General features: G+C 42.1%; 3 protein-coding genes across 6 annotated transcripts in view; 2 read left to right on the forward strand and 1 right to left on the reverse strand.

Annotated features, from left to right (window-relative positions):
- The first annotated feature begins 1,883 nt into the window (after positions 1-1,883).
- On the forward strand, positions 1,884-9,339 carry LOC108084376 (putative serine protease K12H4.7). Of its 2 annotated transcripts, none has more exons than XM_070287025.1 (7): positions 1,884-2,161; positions 2,212-2,393; positions 2,455-2,696; positions 2,748-2,979; positions 3,031-3,209; positions 3,263-3,574; positions 8,864-9,339. In XM_070287025.1, the coding sequence occupies exons 1-7, from the start codon at positions 1,949-1,951 to the stop codon at positions 8,866-8,868; spliced, it is 1,365 nt and encodes a 454-aa protein (XP_070143126.1). In that variant the 5' UTR covers positions 1,884-1,948; the 3' UTR covers positions 8,869-9,339. The 2 variants fall into 2 exon arrangements, with proteins under 2 accessions (XP_070143126.1, XP_017036051.2); XM_017180562.3 differs by lacking the exon at positions 8,864-9,339 and adding an exon at positions 3,638-4,039.
- Positions 9,340-9,457: 118 nt separating this feature from the next.
- LOC108084377 (IDLSRF-like peptide) overlaps positions 9,458-20,840 on the forward strand; it is a 40,757-nt gene continuing 29,374 nt past the window's right edge. The window contains exon 1 of one of the 2 annotated variants that reach the window (XM_017180563.3): positions 9,458-9,608. In XM_017180563.3, coding sequence (XP_017036052.1) covers positions 9,458-9,608 — 151 coding nt within the window. Of the gene's footprint in view, positions 9,609-20,515; positions 20,600-20,840 lie in introns of those variants that run through there. The other variant, XM_070287026.1, reaches the window with a different exon arrangement.
- On the reverse strand, positions 16,797-18,465 carry LOC108084374 (uncharacterized). Of its 2 annotated transcripts, none has more exons than XM_017180561.3 (2): positions 17,078-18,465; positions 16,797-17,010 (listed from the first exon to the last, which is right to left on the reverse strand). In XM_017180561.3, exon 1 carries the CDS (start codon positions 18,323-18,325, stop codon positions 17,174-17,176), a length of 1,152 nt encoding a protein of 383 aa, XP_017036050.1. In that variant the 5' UTR covers positions 18,326-18,465; the 3' UTR covers positions 16,797-17,010; positions 17,078-17,173. The 2 variants fall into 2 exon arrangements, with proteins under 2 accessions (XP_017036050.1, XP_070143020.1); XM_070286919.1 differs by having other exon boundaries at positions 16,797-17,029.

Genomic DNA, 20,840 nt, shown 5'->3' on the forward strand with positions numbered 1-20,840 from the left:
TTCAAAGAGCATGAGACCTTCTTTGGCAATATTTAATTCTTTTTCTGACTTCACGAAAAAAACACCAACCAGTTTTTCGTTTTAAATATTTATGAAAAATGTAACCGCCGTGTTGGGTGGCTTTCGAGCACATGTGCAGAGAAAAATGTTATTTATATGCGGACGCCTTTCTGCCAGCCAATTTTTGGGACGTTTTTCTGCTGTCTGAATTGCTTGCACGGTGGATAATCCTTTTCTCTGTCATTACGTCGAACTCCTCCGCAGTATCAGACCCCGCAGACAGACACGGAACTGTGGCATATAAGAGGCTCAACATCAATTGCACGCTTAAAGCAATTTGCAGGTTCTCCCCGGGAAAAAGGCAAAGAAATAACAAGGACCAAGTGAACGCCGAGAACGAGTAATAATAATCATAATAATAACTTTTCATAGCGCCATTTGTTGTTGAACGCCCCCTAGCGAACAGAAAAGAGTGGCATTGTTCTCCTCGAGTGCTTCGTTTGTCGACTGCCAACAAAATTTAATTAATTTGACAAAATAAATATGTGTAGGAAGAAAGTGGCATGCAAAAAAAACGTAGCTTTAAGAAAATCTACAAGGTTAATCTGACGATATTGCCTAAATAATTAAAGTATCATTTAAAATTATTTCAAAATTTATTCAAAGCCTGCAGTACCATACATAAACATTTCATCAACGTTTCATCAACAGCCGAAGAGGTGTTGTTGATAATTCATCGATGAATTGCAATACAAACTGTTGATGAATTGTTTATGAAATGTTGATGAAATCTTGATAAATTGTTGATGAATTGTTGATAAAATGTTCATGAATTGTTGATGAATTGTTGTTGAATTGTTGTTGAAATGTTGATGAATTGTTAATGACAGGGGCCTATTGAATTTAACATTGGCACGTCCTAGGTTGTCATCAACAACAATTCAACAACATTTCATCGATGAATTGGTGAAATGATGATGAAATGCTGATGAATTGTTGAAGAAATATTGATAAAATTTTGATGCATTGTTGATGAAATGTTGATGAACTGTCGATGAAATGTTGATGAATCGTTGATGAAATGTTTATGAATTGTTGATGAATTGTTGATAATTTGTCGATAAATTGTTGATGACAGAGGCCTATTGATGACATGTGGTACTGCAGGGAATATACTTATTATTATATTAATAAATTCCATTCCATTCCTTCGATAAATTGAAAACTTTCCCCGCTGTTTTCCTTTTTTTTAAGCACTCCTTCACTTTAGTTTACCCAGCTTGACTTTCGCTTCCGCAATCCTTTCAGGGAGCTGAATGCTCAGGACATCACCAGCAGAATCCTGCTGAGATGCTCCTCCGTCGTGTGGCATTTTTCAGGACAAGGAGCATGTGAGGAATATGCCAATTACACATTTTGTGCATTCTCCTGTTGCCTACTCGCATCGCTGCGTATATTTTTATGTTCTGCTTTTTCTGTGTCAACGCTGTAAAATGTTTTTATGTTTTTTTTTCGCGTTGTCTGCACTAGGTACACGCGCGTGGGTTTTATTTGAGAGTGTGTTTGTTTTTGTGCCTGCAGCGTCATTGCGCATACGAGGGAATGGCTCCGAGCGGCATAAAGGCGGCTAAACTTGGCTAAGTCATCGCAGGCACCTTTAAAAAGGTGAAAGCAGTAAAATTGTTAGAGCTTTTGCAACAGATTGAGGGAGAAATGGATATAAAAATGAAATCGAAATCAAAAGTTATAAATAGTTCACACATAAGTTCCCCTTTGTTCTCTCTGTTCATATCATAAATTCACCTTGATCTAGTTTAGTAAAATATTATTTAGAATTCAGAGAACTTAATTATTCATTATTCTCGGGCACAGCCAATAGGGGCTGATATTGTCTAATAAAAACGGTAGGCTATACTTTAAATTTATTCACTTCACTTGGCAACTCAACATGAAGCGGCTTTACTTCACTGTGCAGATATTGTTTTGGCTGTCATATCTAATGGCTAATGAGTCAAATCCCTATAAAAGGAGCTTTGAACTGGTTAATAAGGAACCCGTCTCAGGATCGTACACAAAACAGGAACTCGCTTCGGTGGAGGAACTCTGGCTGGACCAAAAAGTCGATCACTTTGATGAGAATAACAATAAGACTTGGAAAATGGTAAGATATGTCCATGAAATCAGCTTTTTATTATATTCTTTTTTTTGCAGCGTTATTTGCGCAATGCAAAGTATCATGTTCCCCAAGGACCCATCTATATATTCCTGGGCGGAGAGTGGACCATCAGTGCAGGACTAATGGGAACGGGCTTAACCCACGACATGGCCGTGGAAAATTCAGCAATGCTCTTCTACACTGAACACCGCTACTACGGCTTAAGCTTGCCCCACGGGTGAGTAGACCTTAGCTTAATAAATCAGGATATCCTCGTTTTAAAGTTCTCCCAACTAAAGGGACAAGAGTTTTCAACAGCCGTATCTCAAGCAACTGAGTCTCCATCAATCATTGGCTGACTTGGCCCACTTCATACGCCATCAAAAGTCAAAGAATCCCGAGATGAGAGATTCCAAAGTTATCTTGGTGGGAGGGTCCTATTCAGGCAGCCTGGCGGCTTGGATGACGCAACTGTATCCGGACCTAATAGCTGCCAGTTGGGCTTCCAGTGCTCCGTTACTGGCAAAGGCAGATTTTTACGGTGAGTTTGAATTTTTGATTAATTGACGTACTCAAACCGCCTCTCTTTTAGAATACATGGAGGCGGTCAGTAGCTCTATTCAGCTGAGCTATGGACGAAATTGCAGTCTGCGGATCGAGAAAGGCTTGAAACACTTGGTGAAGTTATTTGAGGATGATGATATCAAAGACCTGCTGGCAAAGTTCAACGCTTGTGAGGACTATAATCCCAGGCATCCCCTGGATCGAGCAGCTTTCTTCAATGGCCTGGGCAATTATTTCGCTTTGTTGGTGCAGAGCTATAGGTGCGCCTGATTGATATTTGTTTGTGTATAAATTTGTTAAAAATTTTACAGCGCTTATATTCCCCGTCTCTGTGAGACCCTAATGTCCCTGGACACTAATGATGAAGTGGCCTTTGTGGCCTTTTTGGAACTGCTCAATTCGGAGGGCAGGCGCACGACTGAATGCCAAGACTTTGGTTACTCTTCCATGCTGCAACTTTTCAGTGAAGCAGCAGATCAAAGTTCTGGAAGTATGCCAGCAAATACAAGTGAACGTTCGTACTTATAATAAATTTGTTTTCAGCTCGTGCCTGGTTTTATCAGACTTGCAATGAATTCGGCTGGTACACCACCACCAAGTCGCCATCCTGTTCGTCCACTGCCTTTGCCAGCCAGGTGCCCTTGTTCTACTTCGAGTCCCTTTGCCGGGATGCGTTCGGGGCGGAGCAGAGTGCCCAGCAGTTGGCCCAGGGCGTCGAGCAGACGAATAGCCAATTCGGCGGGTTCGGCTTCAATCAGAGCGAGCGTTATGCTCAGGTAATCTTCACGCATGGCCACCTGGATCCGTGGCGTGCTCTGGGCCAGCAAACGGGGGACCAGGCCATTGTCCTGGCGGGTAAGTCCTTGTCCCTGTCAAATGATTGAAAGACCCCACTCAGTTTGGTGCCACGTGTCGCAGGCTACTCGCATGTGGAGGATTTGACCAGCATCCGGGTGTTGGACAGCGTGCAGATGAATCTGGCCAAACTGCGTGTGATGTCCTTTCTGCGACGCCACATATGAATCGTCCGGGACCCACTTGAATGAATTATTGAATAAACAATGCGTCGGGTGATGAGAGCCCATTTGAAAATGTCGTGGAAGTAGCTCCTCTGGGTCCCTTGTCCCCCGTTCGTGGGTAAACACTGACAAATGGAGAGATGCTTGGACACTAAGTGATATGTCTGGGCTGTCTGGTTGCGCAAACAAATTTCTTGAAGGCGGCATTCTTGTTGATTAGGAAATTGCACTTGGCCTTTAGCCTGTGCACTTTCTTCCCTTTGTTTATCTTGGCCTGATTGCTTGATTAAGGATTTAAGTGAAAGGACACCTTAGCCGATTCTTAGCATTGAGGTTTGACCTGCAATAAAATGTTATATGAAGCGTAAACACACAAAGTAAACTAGAACTAGACTTGCACTTTTTTAAACAATAATAATTTATGTTGTTTGAAGTCTTTGATTTTACAAATCAGTAACTTAATCAAATCGTTCATCAGCTTTATTGATTTATTTTATGATATATATTGAGTATTAGGTATGTATGTAAGTTTGAAAATAAAACTCGATATAGTATAGGCCCAGCTAAATAGACCTAAAGGCTCTAGCTCTAATTCTTTATTTATCTTACATCTTTCTCGTTGTCCTTCATTCTTTACTCATTAACATACTCGTCGGTCTGCTTAGAAACCATCGTATTTACTCGTCAATACTTCTCGTTGTTTTATTCTCAACCGCATTGTCGTTTTCTTTTGTTTGACTTCAGTTAGCTTCTTGTTTCACACATATGTAGGTTTACTGTTTGGTTCTTTACTTCTCTATACATTTTAATTTAACTTACTTAAGTAAGTTGTTTTCAATTTAGAAAGGAAAAACAATTTACAAAGATAAGTAACAGGCTAAAGCGATTTTAGTGAATAATGCCCGCTGGATTTTATCTCAAGAAGTTTTTCCTGAAAGCTGAATTAAGTCCCCAAGCAAACTTAATTATTTTAAAACATATATTTGAAATACACTTATGCTTTCGAAGCCTCTAAGCCCGAACTATGTTACGATAAGAGTGCGCAATATGGAAATCGTGAATAACTTACCATAAACCCCGTATCTGATTACTTTCCCCCCTCGGAAAAGCTCTCGGCCGCCGCTTTGCCCACTTGAGTGCAACGCCAACGCTTGGCGGACGTCGTCGAATCAGCTTCACCTGCTGGCCTGCGTGGGCGCCCAGGAACGATGCCCGGTTGGCACCACAAACTATTGGATACATTCGCACGGACTGTGGGATTCGTGGGGGTCTAAGGGAAGGCAGAGATGACATTGCGTGGGAGGTTGAAATGGGGCGGGCCGGCTTTTGTAGCTCTCTCTCTCTCATGGGCTCTCTTACACTCACACACACTCACACACCCTAGCTTTATTTACATTTGGTCCAATGTTGTTGTTGCTCAGCAATTTCTCTCTCGTCTTGGGCCATGTTTCATTGCTAAACCACGGCCATGCGGATGCTGTTTGGTCTGTCCGCGCTAATTAATATTTGTTGCTTCATTTATTGCTTAAATTACGAGGAGACTAGCTTTTGCGTGGGTAGCCTTAAGTGGCGAAAGGATTATCGAGCTGTGGCGAGACGCGACTGTTAAATAGATATGCCCTTGGGGCAAACAATTTTTGAAAATATATTGACATCCAAGGTCAACGCAATTCGCCTTATTTTCCTTAAGGTTTTAGTTCAAAACATATGGAAAATTAAAATTATATAATTATAATTATAAACTAATAATATTTTAACTCAAAAATTACTCTTTTTTTTTGTATTTAGACCAAATAAACAACTTTACACAATTTTTAATAGTGATTATACATTGGTTTTTAAACAAATAAAGTAAATAATAATAATTATAATCTAAAATATCTGAATATATTAATGTCCATGACACCTCAATGAACTCATTAATGGCAACATTTAAGTGTTTCCTAAGTGGTAAAAGTTTCAGGTAATTGAATTGCTAACATATAGCCAATAAATTCATAACCAAGTATCAGTTTCGGAGGTTTTAAAAATCCCATACCTCGCACCGCCTAGGACCGGTCCTGGGGAGCAAGCCAAAACCCATCAACCCAACCAACGAAATATGGCCCAGAGCAGGTGCTCGAGCCCTGCGAGTGGCATTGAGAGGAGCTTGGCAAAGAGCGAATGCCGCGGGGAAAACTCAACCGCACAGGGGAAACGAGAGAGAGAGAGACACTTTCCACTCGCCACTCGGAAAACTCACTCGGCCAGGACTCGTGCGTGGGCGACGGACGACGAAGCTCGGGTTGAGCGTTCGGAAGAGTGCTTAAAAGTCGAAGGCAAAGCGCTCAACGTTTCAGTCGAGTTTGAAACTTACACTCAAGCGGAGTTGTAAATAGTGGTTCGAGTTGTTGGCTCGTACTCAAACGTACTGTAACACACCACTTATATATTTTTTGGCACCTTTGTAAACCAAAGCAGACTCTTGAAAAAATATTACAAAAACTATATTGTGGAAAAGTTTAAGTGGAATGCAAGTGGCTAAAGGATTTCCAACTGTCGCGTGTGCTACCACATGACACTGTGACTTCAAGCCCTTTAAGATTGTGCAAAAAACTGTCGAAGCAGCCGCAAGTCGCAAAATTCCTACGAAATTTGAGTTGTAAAGAAAAAATCTGTGTGTGCGGAAAATTTCTTCTTTACGGCTCCGCTCTGTTGCTGTTGCTCTTCATTACCTTTGCGTTATACTTACTCCCCATCCCAGCACTTATTTTTTCGGATTTCTTTTCGAGGCCTAGGCCTCGTTAGTCTTGCCTCCTCCGTGCTCCCATGATACACGTTGCGTATCCGCCGTGTGCGCCTGGTGGTTGTTCGTCTGAGTCTGTGACTGTGCCTGTGCTTGTGTGCGTGTGCTTTGAATAACAACACGCAGTTGTTGATTGTTCCCAACTTCTTTGAGCTCCCCTCGCACGGTTAGCCGCCTCGCTCCGGCCGCACCTCCCTGGCTTTTCAGGCTGCTGTTAAATTATGCATTAAGAACCCCAAACCCGCACAATGGAGAGGAGAAAAGAATGCAAAGAAATGGTTTAAAAATACTGGCAGCGAAAATGCTGGCACATTTTTGTTTGGGTGACCGCCCTCAGCCCGAACAGTAAATTATGCAAATTAATGTTTGTTTGTGATTTGGTCGCCTCTTGTTGGCGTTTTATTTTAGGCCAAGGTAGCCAAGGAAAATGTTTGGATTTAATGCTGAGAAAAGTTTTCTGGCTTTTCAGTTTTTCTCATATTTATACATAAGAGAAATTATTGCAAGGATAACTTTCCTTCTAGCCAAAACTCTCCTTTAATCGCCTTAAACGGATATCCCAGGATTTTAATTTATCTTAAAGTAAATTGTGTATAAGAGTAAATTCATATATTTTAGGAGAGAAAATGGGATTGAAGTCTTAATAGTATTAATAATACGAATGGTTTTAAAATACCACTAAAATGAAATCCCTGTTTAATAATAAATTCCTTCAAGAGAAGTCATCTGAAAGAATATTTCATTCTTCATTTATTCCTCAACTTGTTCTGACAACTAAAGAGTCGCTATCTTATATTTCAAACAAGTGCTCAGTGTTGGAGCCTCTGAAACCCATTGCTTAATTCTCCGATAAATCTTTCCCACCTGTTTTATTTTTCCAAATTTTACAAATGGCTTTTTACACTTAACCTCACGCTCTTTTCACCTTCAGTCCGCCCAATTCTCGCTCAAGCGTTTTACGCCGCATTATTTGGCCACATTTTGGCAGTAATTCACTTTACTTTTTCCCGCCTTTCGCTTTGCTGGATATTTTTCTTGGTCTCCTCTATTTGTCTGTGGGTCTCCTGTGGCCGATATTTACTATTTGGCCAACGTGTCTAAGGAGTCCAATGTTCCTGCCAGGAAGTCGTCCTGTGTTTCTGGGTGTTTTCCGGGCGGCTCCAATGCCGTGTGCCTTTTTAGGTGTTTATTAAATCGGTTTAGCTAAGGCAGAAGTTTCATTTTCAGGCTATTAGAGAATTTTATGTTCTTTATTTTCGTTTTTATTTCCCTCTCCGGTGGGATGAGGGTAGTTTATGTGATCTTGGGAATTGTTACGAGATTTAACAGCTTAATCCACTGATGGCAGACAAAAAAGTTGAACTTTTAGAATTAAAATTTTGTTTTAGGCTCTTTTAATATCTGAAAATTAAAGGCAATCCAAACTTTATAGTTTGGCTTAGCGGAAACTTTTCAACACGAAACTTACCTCTCAGCTTAGCCATGCTTATTCGAATAAATAATATTTTGTTCTTTATTCAATTTTCAAGGCCGGAGAGATCCCGAGAGCCAGGGGAAAAGTCTAATTAAAAAGCCTGGCTACCCCATCCTGCCTTTAACTTTTTCCTTTTCAAAGTGAAGGGGCCAAGGTTTTGAGGGCAAAAGTGTATTTTGTCGTGTGTCCATTTTTGATTGCCCCGAAAAGTATACCAGAAAGTTGAAACACTTTCCCACTCTTCCTCAACTTCTGCTTGCCCAGAGAAAAGAGCAAAAACGGAAGGGTTAACTTGGCCATAATTAAAGGTTCGTCTATGTCTGGCCTTCTTTTTGCCCCTTGGCCGACGCTTTCATTCTTTTTTACTGCCGCTTTTCGGTTACACGCTTCGTATGTGTTCTGTGAGCTCGAGAGAGTCATTAAGGGTCGCTCGAGTGTGTGAGTGCTGGAAATCCATCTAAAAATTATACGAAAAAGGGTTGTTCAACTTTTCTACTCCCTGGTGGGGACGAACGACTGTCGCCGTTATATGCCCGAAAATAAAACAACCAACGGAAAATGAGCAAGGAAAAGTTAAAGTTCGTTAAGCTGATTAGGTGACTGGGTGACTCGAGTCGCTGCGGTATGTAAATTGCCTCCTGGAGACGACTCGGGATAAGCCAAAGGACACTCGGTGCCAAACTCTTGAGGTCTCAATTCAGAGTTTCTGCTGCAGATGAAAGTCAAGTCATAAAGTGTGGCAGTTAATTTATATGAAAGCCACGCTTGGCAACACTTTAATATATAAAATATGTTGTTTTTAAGTAAAAAATTTATTTTAAAGCTTCTAGTAAATAACTTTTTCTCCTTCTGTCTTTTCGTTGCAGTGTAGAAAGATGTAAAAAGTCGACTAAAAACATATATCTATATATACACATATAAATATTTGTTTGCCTGCAAAATTATTTTCAACTTTAGTTTCAACAAAACGAAAAACAAAACAAACGAAAACGAAAAAAAAAAGAAACACCGAGAAACAACCAAACGGGTTAAAGCTTACATGTAGTCCGTAGAACCACGTAGTAAATGTAAACGAAACGAAACGAAACGAATCGAAACTTTACAGCAACGTTAAGGATAGGGCATCCCGGAAAAGGTCGCAGCTAATTTCTGGTGCGTATAACTCCATTAGAGGACGATTAGCGTATCGAAGGACGGACGGACGGAGGGAGCGCGGGCCCAACACCCACCACCCACCCGTTGCAGTGGCTGAAGGGGCCGACCGATAATTCAATCAGAGGGCCTTCGAGTGGCACCAGGAAAAGTTGCCGGAAAACTGCGTCTGCAACAAAAAAAAAAGAAACGAAAGGAAAACCCCATCAAAACACTTGGATAAAGTGGAAAACGTGTGCGGGTGCGTGCGCGTGTGAAAAACTTTTCGAGTCCAAGGCGAGTGTTTCAATTCGACGCTCCGGCAGTCCATGGCCATGGACCATCATCACCACCGTCATCTCAACATGTGGCCCACCTACGCTGTGTGCCTGCTGCTCCTGCAGGCCACCACCGGCACAATGGCCATCGATTTAAGCCGTCTCTACGGGCACATGGCCAATCCCATCGTGAAGCGGAGCGGTAAGTAATCGAACGAATCGCAACTCCATCTATTTCATTTCGGTAGCTCATTAGGGCGCACCGGGCGTATACGCAATTTGGGATGGGGTGAGATCTCATCCTTTTTTTTCACTGATTGACCTTCATTCTCTCTTTTTTACTCTCCTGCCTGTTTTAGTTGATTTATTGCCCCACGTAACCACCTATAATTCGAATGAAAAGAATTTTGCACTTCTTCATTTCGGGGCATTGCAGTTTTATTTTATTTTAATTTTATTTCCCTTGATTTTTTGTTCGTTGGCAGGTGAGCTGCATAATAAATGTGTACGTGCTTTTAATTTATGTTTGTTTCATTTTTTTCATTTTGTTCCTTGTGTAGTTTTGGTGCTGGCGAAAAACTTTTCCAGTTGCGTGTTTCCCCAGAGCGATGGGAATCTTTTGGTTTTTCCGTTTAAAGTTTATGTTAATAGAACTTAAAGGTAGTTGGAATTTTTTAATTGCCTTGGCAGGCAACGGGTTTTTCCAGCTTTTAGCTCGTGATGGTATTTTGCAGGGTTTTTTTTTTAAATTCAAACTATATTATTTAATTAACACCCGCGGACCTCAGTTGATTTGCGGCATTTGAAACATGTCGGTCACGGTTCGCGGTATTTGCTGAATTGGTTTTTAATTTAATTAGCTGATTGACGTATGTTCTCCTTGCCCAAAGAAGTAATTAACTCGAGCTTGAACAATAAATTGGCAAACTAGTGTTGGCCAACTTAATTTGCGGCATTATGGCAGTGGACCACGAACGGACTTCAATTAGTCATTGCCATTAACTGCCGCATGGCCGTCTCATGAATATGCATAGCATAATTAATCTATTATACTAATTTTCGTGAACACACCATTAAACGCTTAATGTCCTTGTTCAACCAATATAAATCGGTGAAAATAACAGAGGTCTGCTGAAAACAGTCACTGGGTTTCGATGCAGTCGACATATTGACAGTTACCTGAATTCACCTGAATTCCCACTCAATTCCTTTCTAGCCCCAGCTTGTCATTTGCAGTAATTGCACTTTGGAAAAACTCCAGAAACCCCATTTTATGCCGCATGACGAATCACAAAGCTGTCTGCGTCAAAGTGGCCAACACAGGGACCTTTAACAAAAGCTGTAGATATAGGAGGAAAAGTTGATTATTAATAGGCGACATTCAGCTTCGTAAGTGTACTTTCTTGTTAATTGTTTCGTTGCTGATGATCGCTCTTTAAGATTAATATACTTTACCTAAATAGGTCGGAGTAAGTCATCCGATAAACCAATGAATACTATTCTTAACTTTAGCAAACAATTTATTCCGTATCTATAATTAAAAATCTAAACTCAAATCTAAAACCGCTGCGTTAGCTCCTGATAATTATTTACAACTCCACCCTGTACTATTATTGCAAGTAACTGACTCCCTGCAACCCTGGCTCGGGAAATGCAACACTAGAAACTTTTACCCTGGATAAACCTTCACCAATTTGTCCCAATTTCCCCCCTCATAAAGTCCCGCCGTGAGAGAGAGAGCTAGGAACTTTGGTAGTGGGCAGTGTAATAATTTCAGTTTTCCTGTCACTGACAACATATTTTATGCTGCAATTTTCCGCAGAATAAGAAAGCCCGATGCATTTTCTCGCCGCTTCTGGCTGCTTTGGCTCCTGGGTCCGGTTGGGCCCTGGTTTCGGTTCGCTTCGGTGTGCCGGTGGCACTGAGTTTATTTATTGTGGCTCCCTTTTGTGTCCCGTGGCATCGTGGCTTTCTGACGGACGATAACGAGCGTGGGCTGCCGTCAGGTCGTGGCATTGTGTTGCCAGTAATTTTTTTTGGTCAGCTTCCCGATTCAGTGGCTGTTAATAAATGTGCCACCAGAGTCAGAAGCACTCCGAGAAGCGGCCACCAATGACAGCTTGAAAGGGTTCTGCGTCACTTTCCTTTCCTGTTCGTCATGAAAGGATTCGTTTCTCGTTTCTCGATTGTTGCTTTGTTCTTAGTTGATTGGCAGTTTTAAGATTGGTTTTCCTTTCCTTTTAAAGGTGTTTTTGTGCCTAATAGCCTCATTAATAATTTAGTTATTTCTTAAAATTGAATACAAAGTACGAAAAATGAAATAGGAACCATTTTCTATAAATTGTAAATGATTTATCCAGAAGAAATACATATTTAATACCCTTTGCTTGCCGAGTTTTCCATCATCATTCCTTTGCCTATTTATCTAGCATGTGTTTGGCTCGTGAATTTCCATTTCCTCCTGCTTAAATATTAATTTAGTAGCGTCGCCCAGAGTATCATAAATATTAAGCGAATAATTCAATTAGTTTTACGAGGCGAACTCAAGTCCTGCCGTACAGCATACCATAAATTATGTAATATTTGATTTGTTCCTTAGCCTAATGTGTTCGAAGGCAGTCCAAAAACGAAAACAAAAACAGAAAAAATCCTGGCAGGTGGTGGTGGTTGCGTTTTTTCGCGCTGGCTTTCTCGGGTCCCAGCTGCCCCGATGTGCGGTGACTTGAGCGGCAACAAATGGCAAACAAAGCGAGGCATTCTAGAAGCCAGTCGCTGGAGCGTGCCCCACATGCAAATAGCAAATAGCTCGAAAAAAAAGAAAAGAATCCATCTGCAAACGCTGCAACCAGCGTGCAAGTGGAGCTCTGAGCCAGCCGAGGACATATTGGCTTACAAAACATTCCGTGGACTTGGCCATTTGCACTTACGTGATCGCTCCGACTGCAGCTGGCACAAAATGAAATTTCCATAAAAGGAAAGCCGCAAACGGCAAGGGAATGGGCACGGGGAGGGTCCAAAATCAACAGAGCGCTCAGGCAAAAGCTGAAACGTGATTACGCCTCGCATAATGGCCAACAGAAAAGCGTTTTGGCATTCAAACGCAGCAACTAGCAACTCGCCCTCCGTAAGCATTTGGGCCAACCCTGGACAGTCGTGTGTACTTGAACCTGAAACCCTCTGAATAATTTTATTAGCAACTTTCGGCCTCGACTTCTTCTCCGCCATGTTTCCTAATTAATTTCCTTCGCCGAGTATTTCCCGTGGTCTCTAATGGCCTCGAGGCAAGCTGAGAAGTAAGAAATTTGAGCTGGTGTTAAACTTTTAATGGGATCTTAGCCGGGGATTTGTGATTGCAACTAAAGGGAGTCGTAATAAAGCGCTAATTAAGGGAGGAAAATAGGTGAGCAGTGGAGTATTAAAATATTTTAAGCTAATTTTTATGGGACTCGAAAACGGGAAATAGGATGTTTTTAATAGAAAAGGTTTTAGTAATTTAGTGAAGTTGAAATAAAAAGACAAATTGCAGGTGTCAGTAAAAGAAACGAGTTGCCAAATCTGATTCAAATCCAATTAATTTTATACAAAAGATGAAATGCTGAGGAGAATTGCAGTGTTTCCACCTTCAGACAAAGTGTCCAAGCCGCCCCTTGTCGCAGTTGAATAAAGGAAATATTTATTGTTATTGCCATTTGCTAGTTTGCAGCTCCCTGGCATAAATAATAGCTATATAAATTTTCAAAGAAAGTAGAACAAAATGGAAACAAACATCGGTTTGGACAGGGCAATTTTCAGAGCCATTTACAAAGGCCATAAAAACGTGTGCCGAAAGGTATGGAATCGGGCGATGCATCGGATGCAGTGCGTACGATAAATTTAATTACGTCGACAGTTTAATTATGCTTGATTGCCAAGATTTATGGTATATCAGGCCGCGTTCCTATAGCCCAACCAGCCCCGCCAGTGATATGCAAATCTATGAATATTTAGTAAATGTGTGTATGCAAATTGAGCGACTCCCGGCTCTACACATATATGTGGGCTGCGTTGTCCATGGACACCGATCAATCCGCACTTCGTCCCCATTAAATCGGTAAACTGTCAACTGGCTCAGCGGCCATAAGCCAACAAATGGCCATCATCGGGTGGTGTGTGTGGCCGCGAAATGGGCTGTGGGAAGGTCATTAAAAAGTCTGTTGTGGCGACGGCAGAATCCATTTCCATTTAAATATGAAAATCATGCGGCATCGAGTCCGGCCGGGAAAGTTTCAGCTGGCTTCAGTTTTCTGTTTGTCCTTCGCTTCAATCGATTGCAATTGATTTTCGCCCGTTAAGCGGCAAGTTTAACACTCCTGCCCCAGATTATCAATTTGAGTGTAAAAACGTTGATGGTTTCTGTCCCGCCTTAAAGTCGTCCTTATGCTCCAGACGGAGACGCGTCAAGTCATAACTAAATGTATTTTTCTTTTGAGTTCCTCTCTTCGTTTTTTATTGGGCCGTATTATTTTACGATGCTCGACGGGCTGGGGGGGGGCAACTTTCTGTTCTCGCCTTCCTTCCCCATAGAATTATTGGATTTATATCTTGTCAATTTTTACGGCCCTGTCTGCCGGCTGAGGAAAGTGTTTTCCTTTCGTCGCTGGCCGCCGCCATTCATTGTTGCCTCATTTATTATTTATTTTCTGCGCACTAAAAGTTGGCCAGGCCAAGGCAAGAACGCAGGCCACTCGTGTAATATGCAAAAAAAAAAAAAAGAAAGGGAAAAAGGCAACTAAGAAATAAGTATAGTAAAAAACAGTTGGTCAAAGGAGGCTTTTACCGCGTTACTCATACGTCATGGTGGTTACAAAAATAGAACATTGAGCAAGGCGAAAACACCAGGTTTTCATTAACAAAAGTGTCGTCGGTGGGGAGGCAATATTGTCCTATTGATTTTCCAGCAATGAAACAAGTGAAATGAGCGAAGACTTGAACTTGAAAAAAATACAATTTTAAATCAGGAAATCTATTTTTAACCTTACTGTTTGCTGTCTGTTTCCTTAGAAGAGAAATGTTGAATTTTATTGGAAAATGTACAGGCAGCTGAGGACTGGCAGCTACTTAGCATACTTACACATTTATGGCCACAATGCCAGGCCAAGATATCATTTCGAATGGCAAATGCACAATGCTAGTATATACAAAATCCAATTTCCAGAGGCAGCAGCACGTTTGCATTCATACAAATGGAAATCTGTGGACCGCATAGACCAAGATTTGAGGAGGATAACCGCAAATGCAGACTGAAGGGCTTTTCCTGGCGAAAATCCACTTGTGACTTGCGCATTTCTTCGGCTTTAGCCAAGAACTCTTTGGCCATTCCACCATCTTAGTTTTGCATTTCCAATGCAAGTGTGTATGCGAATCTCCCAACTGGGGGGGACACGTGCAAATGCAGGGTCAGGTTTTCAATTTCAATATTTAGTATTTGTGCACTTTTCCCGGCGCACAAATTTCCCCCAAATTGATTCCCTTGCGGGGAAGGAGAAGGTGCGCACAGGTGGGCGAGTTTTCCAGGCACTTACCAATTTCCAGTCATGTGCAAAGTATGCATAACATTTACCTTTTACCTGAACGCTTCGTCGTGGCATGTTTGAGAAATTAACTGGGCGCCCCGTTACGACGCAGACTAATGCAGAACAAAATTTCATTTTTCCTTAATTAAGTTTCTTTTAGGGGAGGAACGGAAACTTCTGTCTGACACTTGACACTCTGGCCTTATGGAGGAATTTGTAATTAGTTTGAAAGCCTCTTACATTGCGCTGCAATCCGCATTCATTCCCCTGTTTAGACTTACGACTATTGCCGAGAATTCGTTTCAAGACTTACCACCTGAATTTCATTAGCCAAAAAATCCATTAAACTTCATGACCTGCCGAAATAGGCCTTTAAGTCTTGGTAATGGAAATGTGACGCCTTCCTGACTGAATTGATCTTTCGTTTGTTTCGGAGCCGTTGAATAATTCAATAACTGATACAATTTTCGATTGGCTATAGGGCGAAAATATAATTATCTCAACATGGAAATCATCAATTATTTATGACCCATCTCCGGACCACAAAGCATATTTAAATTTATTTGCAATTTGTTGCGGTCGACAGGTGTAAATTTTCATTGGATGTGTTCGTTGTTATTTCTGCGGTCCGTCGATGATGCTAACCCACTTGATTACACAAACAACCTAGAGAATACGGTTCAAATTCGGTTTCAAATCAAAATGGAAAATGCTAAATGGGAAATGGAGAGTGGAGTGTGGAGTGTGGCGAATGAAAAATGGAAAACTTTTCACCCAGCCAGCCACATGCGCCGACATTGTTGGCCAAAACGCGCCAGTGAAAATTGAGTGAAATACACATAAGCCGAAGGGGGAAAGTTTTCATGCATTCGCAATGCCAGTGGCAAACTTTTGTAGGGAAGTTCAAGGCAGCCGTCGCACCGATGGTCAACATTTCGGCACTTTTTCCCTTTTCGTTTCTCCAGGTGAGAGAAGCTCACCTCGGGACATCCTCTTCTTGCCCTGTTGAAGGCTGTCGTTGGGGGTCTGTGGGGCGTAAGTGCGGTGATGAAGTGCGCCCGAGTTATCGTCTGCCGGAGCTGCAGCATAAGCCAGATTAAATGTATTTTCCATTACTGTTGCATGCCACTTTCGGCCAAGTAGACACAGAGCCCGAGACAGTTTCCACAGCTCTTTACCACCGGCGAAGAGCGTGTGAGTGGGCGAAATGGGAAATGACGGCCACGTTTACCAGAGCTCAGCAAAGTGTGTCACCTAAGAGCAAACACATTTTGCCATCAGAAAGAACCTAGCTCGGTTGGCAACACGAACACGTCTTTTTATTTACAACCAATTAGTTCGATTCATCAAAAAAGATTGCGTACAAAAGTCGTGGATTTTTAACAATCAAACTTTGGTTTCGTAGTTTATTCAAGTAAATAAATGGGAAAAAGCCTGGAAATCAGTTTTTCTAATATAGATAAAGGGTCAAATATGGCTAAATCGATTGGGCTGCTGATGCTGATTAAGCTTTGGCATATATGGTAAAGAATATTCGTGCTTCTATCTGTTACATTTAGTCTCGGTCGAGACTTTTTTAAAGTTACCTTATAAAACAGAGACAATATAACGAATAAGATGCCTAACGCCATACGGTTATTTTTAGTCCAGTGTAAAATTTGTATATATTTTAAGGCCAGCACAATACCTTTCGTTACCATCCCAGCAGACAAAAATGTTCGGTAATGATATTGAAAACGATTGTTTTGCGGGCTTCAAGCGGACAAAACGTCTGATCCAGGCTTTGTGGCAGAAAATGCTATAATTTTCGGAATCCGAATAAGATTTCGATTGCGAACCTCTTGCGACATATTTATTGGGTATAATCCTGAGAATTCGCGATACCCGCGAAATTAATCCGAAAAGTCTGATTCATTGTCCGTGTTTAGTATTTTTAGCGGAAATTTTTCGGATCCACCCGCAGCAAGTCCGCCTTTTGTCTGCTGGGATGTACATATATACCGAAATCCTTCCAGCTTAATAATCGGCAGATTTAAATTGAACAAATTTCCCCTCAAAATAAAAAGAAAAACTTACAGAAAACTACAAACATTTTCGCAGATATTCATATTTTGCATACCTTATCGAGCAATATAAAATGATTAATTTGGGCTGCAGCACCGTAAATTCGACCAGATTGCGAACAACCGATAGCGGAATCACTTACGAGCCGCGCTTAGGCCTCTACAGCTTCCTCAATAATGGATCCCTGCTTTGATGGCGAACCCTTCGCTGTGTCGACGGCCGTTTCAGGCTCCGGTGCGGTGGGCAACTCCTTGCCACCGAGGGCTAAAAGAGTCTCCGGCGGCATTTCCGGAACGTGCTCCTCCTCCTCGCCCTCGGCGTCGCCGAACTTCTCCTCTGGTTCCGGCGGCACCCAGCAAGTGCCCTTGACCAGACGGTCTTCGATCTCGGCGATCTCGTTCTTGTAGTACTGGTTGAAGTCGGGTCGCTCCCAGATGCTCTTGACCCACTGCAGGTTAAAGTCCATCTTGGCGCAGCAGCAGAACTTCCTAGACTTGTGGCACTTGGGGCACTTGGCAGGCTGGCGGGCCGGATGCGTGTACTGTTGCTTCTGCTTCTTCTTGCAGCAGTAGGGGCAGACGTGTCGGGTCTTCTTGGGAGAGGTGCACGGCACCGGCTCCTTGGCGTACACGAGGTGGCCCCGCTTCTTGGCACAGAAGCAGCAGTTGCAGTCGTCGCCCTCGGGCTGTCGCTTGCGGGTCTGCATTCGGTCGTAGAACTTCTTGTAGGCGATCTTTATTTTGGCCTCGTAGGCCAGCTGCTCTGCGCAGGAGAGGCCGTCGAAGCGGGCACAGCTCTCCGCCGACTTGCGGGCCGCATGGACCCAGACGCACTCATCGTTGTAGGAGGGCCTGCCCTGATCGTCGTAGGTGAGGTCCTGCTTGGGCTCGTAGTAAAAGGCCTTGAAGCCCCGCTTTATAATGGCATAGGCCAAGTGCGCCTCCACCTTATTCATCAGCGACTTCTTGCCCAGCTCGTGGAAGAGGTCCTCCTTCCGCAGCCGCTTCTTGGGCGTGGTGTCTATGCAGTAGCACACCTGGTCGTAGTGCAGGAAGGCGTAGGAGATGATGTCCACCGTCGACTTGGCCTTGCACTCGTGCAGGCCGCAGATGATCATCACCTGGGCCAGTGTGTTGGCCAGATCCAGGACGTTCTCCAGGAAGATCGAAGAGGCATTCACCTCGCCCAGGCACTTGCACTGCGTGTGCTGGTCGATTATGCCGAGGGGAGCATGCCGCTGGCACTCCTTGTGCTGGCAGTTGTTCCGGCACCGAAAGTCGGGCATCGCGTGGTGGGCCTGCATCGCGAATCGGTCTTTCTGCTACTACTGATTTGGACGCCTTTTATTTTTTTCTTTCCACATGGAATTTTTACAAATTTTTTTCGAAATAAATTTCCTGACAAGTTGATAAAACGAGGGAAGCCAAAGGAATGGTGGCTAAGGGGAAATGCTAAGCCTGACATACCAAACGTTTTTTTCCAAAGGTTGCTATAGAACTATTTTGATTGGTGAAAAATCAGAAAGTTTTATTACAGGAACAAAGTTTAAATTAGATTAAAAACAAAGCTTAAGTATTTCTCTAAAATTTCTAAATTATTTCCAAAGCCAAACAGCTCTTGGATGTATTTTAAACTAATATTTTAGTTGTAAATCATCCTCTTTTAGCATTTTTTAAAACAAAATAAAGCCACAAACCTTGTGCATAAATTGAGTAATACAAATTGTGTGTTTTACCCCCATTCCCTCTGGTGTTCTCCTTGATTTTCTTACAAATTTGGTTACTTTCTTGGCTTCGTGTTCGCTTCGACGGGGGCTAAGCAGTATTTGATACGGCGGCATGGATTGTTTGAGTTGTGTTTTCGTTTGTTTGCCCATTCCTCGTAGACACGTATAACTTTCGATAGGCCAAATATTTGCTTAGCCAACGGACCGCAGGGACAGTGGAAAATTTCAGGAGCTTCTTATTTTGTATGTCCTTTTTTCGGTCGAGATACATTCGTAATTGTTGATGACGGCATTGAGTCAGTTTATGATTCGCCTTGGGTGCGGGACTGGCAGTGGCATAAATAAAGTACGACATCCTACTCACTCAACTCGCTCCCGGGGGAGTTGTCAGCGCAAATACATCAAAGAATTTATTGGACAAGCTCCGCCATATCCGTTTCCTGTTGACAAATGCCACGGGAGCTGAGGAGAACTCATCTAATAACATTTTTCCGAGTAGCAAAAAATGCTGACAAATGTAAATCCCCATTTGTCCGTCTTGACCCCTTGTGTGTGTACACGGGCAGCTCTGTGTTTCTGAGAAATTGTTGCACTTTAACCTTTCGCCCATGAGTGTAAGTATGCTGCTGCTGGCCGAGAATCCCCCGCTTATGCCCGACTTTCATATATATAAAAGCCGCTTAATCTGTCTCTGGCAACGGGCTCTGGCACAAAAGGCAGAAAGTCGTAAAAACTTTGCTTAACTCATAATGAAATAGCAGCAGGGCGCGCGCCTGAAGATGAGCGATTTCAAGCCCGATAGGATTTTCCCTGCCCCCAGACTTATTCTTTTTCTTTCGCTTTAAGCTGAAGTGCAACTACGTAACTCGTAAACCCAGGGCAATCGCGCATAAATCTTGGCCAGACAAAATGGCCAACTGTTGGCCGGCGACTTTCCTCGGAAAGGAAAACGAAGAAATCGCACCGAACAATAAAAGTTGACAGGCTGGAACGGACTCGTGGCAATGTTCAGGTGGCTACCACGGAGAGTCTAAGGGATAAAGTTTCATTTTTGCCTACACAAAAATATTACTTTATCGATTTTGTATTTTCATCTGTTATTAAATATTCCTTAAAACTCTTGAACAAAGATAAAAAACAATATTCAAATTCCTTTTGGTATTATTGTATATTTCCGAATTTGTAGACCCTTGCAGGGTGTTATAATTTTAGTCAGAAGTTTTGTAACACAAAGAAGGAGCCGGTTCCGACCCTAAAAAGAATATATATTATTGATCAGCCGAGTCGATCTAGCCATGTCTTTCCGTTACTACGCAAACTAGTCCCTCAAGTTTGAATGAAACTTGGCAGATTATCTTCTGACTATTCTCACTACTATATACATTAGTCGGAAAGGACCAGATTGGCCTTATAATTATGTAATTAGGATCTAATTAAAAAGGGTATATAAACATCGGCGGGACGAAGCAAGCTTCCTCTTTTTTGTTACTTTTAGTAGATTTTATAAATTTTTTTCGTACTCATACATATTTCATTGAAGTTTTAATAGTCCTCAAAAGTAGGAATACTCCTAATTTTCTTAGACATTTTACTAGTTCCAATGCCAAATTAAAGTTTTCAAATATCGATATAGTATTTCCCGGTACATTATTAAATAAATAGAAAATTCATTCAAAAATTTTAACAAATATTTCTTTTGTTTATTGCTCATCTCTGTATTAAATTGCTGAGCTTTTCCTCCACTTTAGCCCCGTAAAACTTACCCAAATCTGTAAATAATTCCGGTCAGCAGTTGTTGATTTTTCGCAGCCTTAAAAGTATCAATCAACGGAATTTTGGGACCATCTAAATGTAAGCCCGGCTAACCCGCATTTATAACCCCAAACGCATAGACTTTGGCACGTACCTAAAATTAGTCCCGACTCCTCTCCATCTCTACCTCTCTCTCAAAATAACGTCCACGTCATTCGCATAAAACCCTTTAATGGTTATGCAGGCACCAATTACCATTAAAAACGGACAGCCTCGCCTGAAATGTATACATGTGCACATTCAATGGAAAAAAGGGGAAACGGACTGAGAGGGAAAAATA

This window comes from Drosophila kikkawai, chromosome 3R (genome assembly GCF_030179895.1).
Source record: "Drosophila kikkawai strain 14028-0561.14 chromosome 3R, DkikHiC1v2, whole genome shotgun sequence".
Taxonomy (NCBI): Eukaryota; Metazoa; Arthropoda; class Insecta; order Diptera; family Drosophilidae; genus Drosophila; species Drosophila kikkawai.

What these genes read in the sequence shown, in the direction of transcription:
- LOC108084376 (XM_017180562.3), top strand. Translation starts at nt 1,949, where the DNA reads ATGAAGCGGCTTTACTTCACTGTGCAGATATTGTTTTGGCTGTCATAT. An exon ending in GGCTTAAGCTTGCCCCACGG is followed by an intron (nt 2,394 to 2,454) that starts GTGAGTAGACCT and finishes TCCCAACTAAAG; the next exon opens with GGACAAGAGTTTTCAACAGC. An exon ending in TTGTTGGTGCAGAGCTATAG is followed by an intron (nt 2,980 to 3,030) that starts GTGCGCCTGATT and finishes AAAATTTTACAG; the next exon opens with CGCTTATATTCCCCGTCTCT.
- LOC108084374 (XM_017180561.3), bottom strand. Translation starts at nt 18,325, where the DNA reads ATGCAGGCCCACCACGCGATGCCCGACTTTCGGTGCCGGAACAACTGC.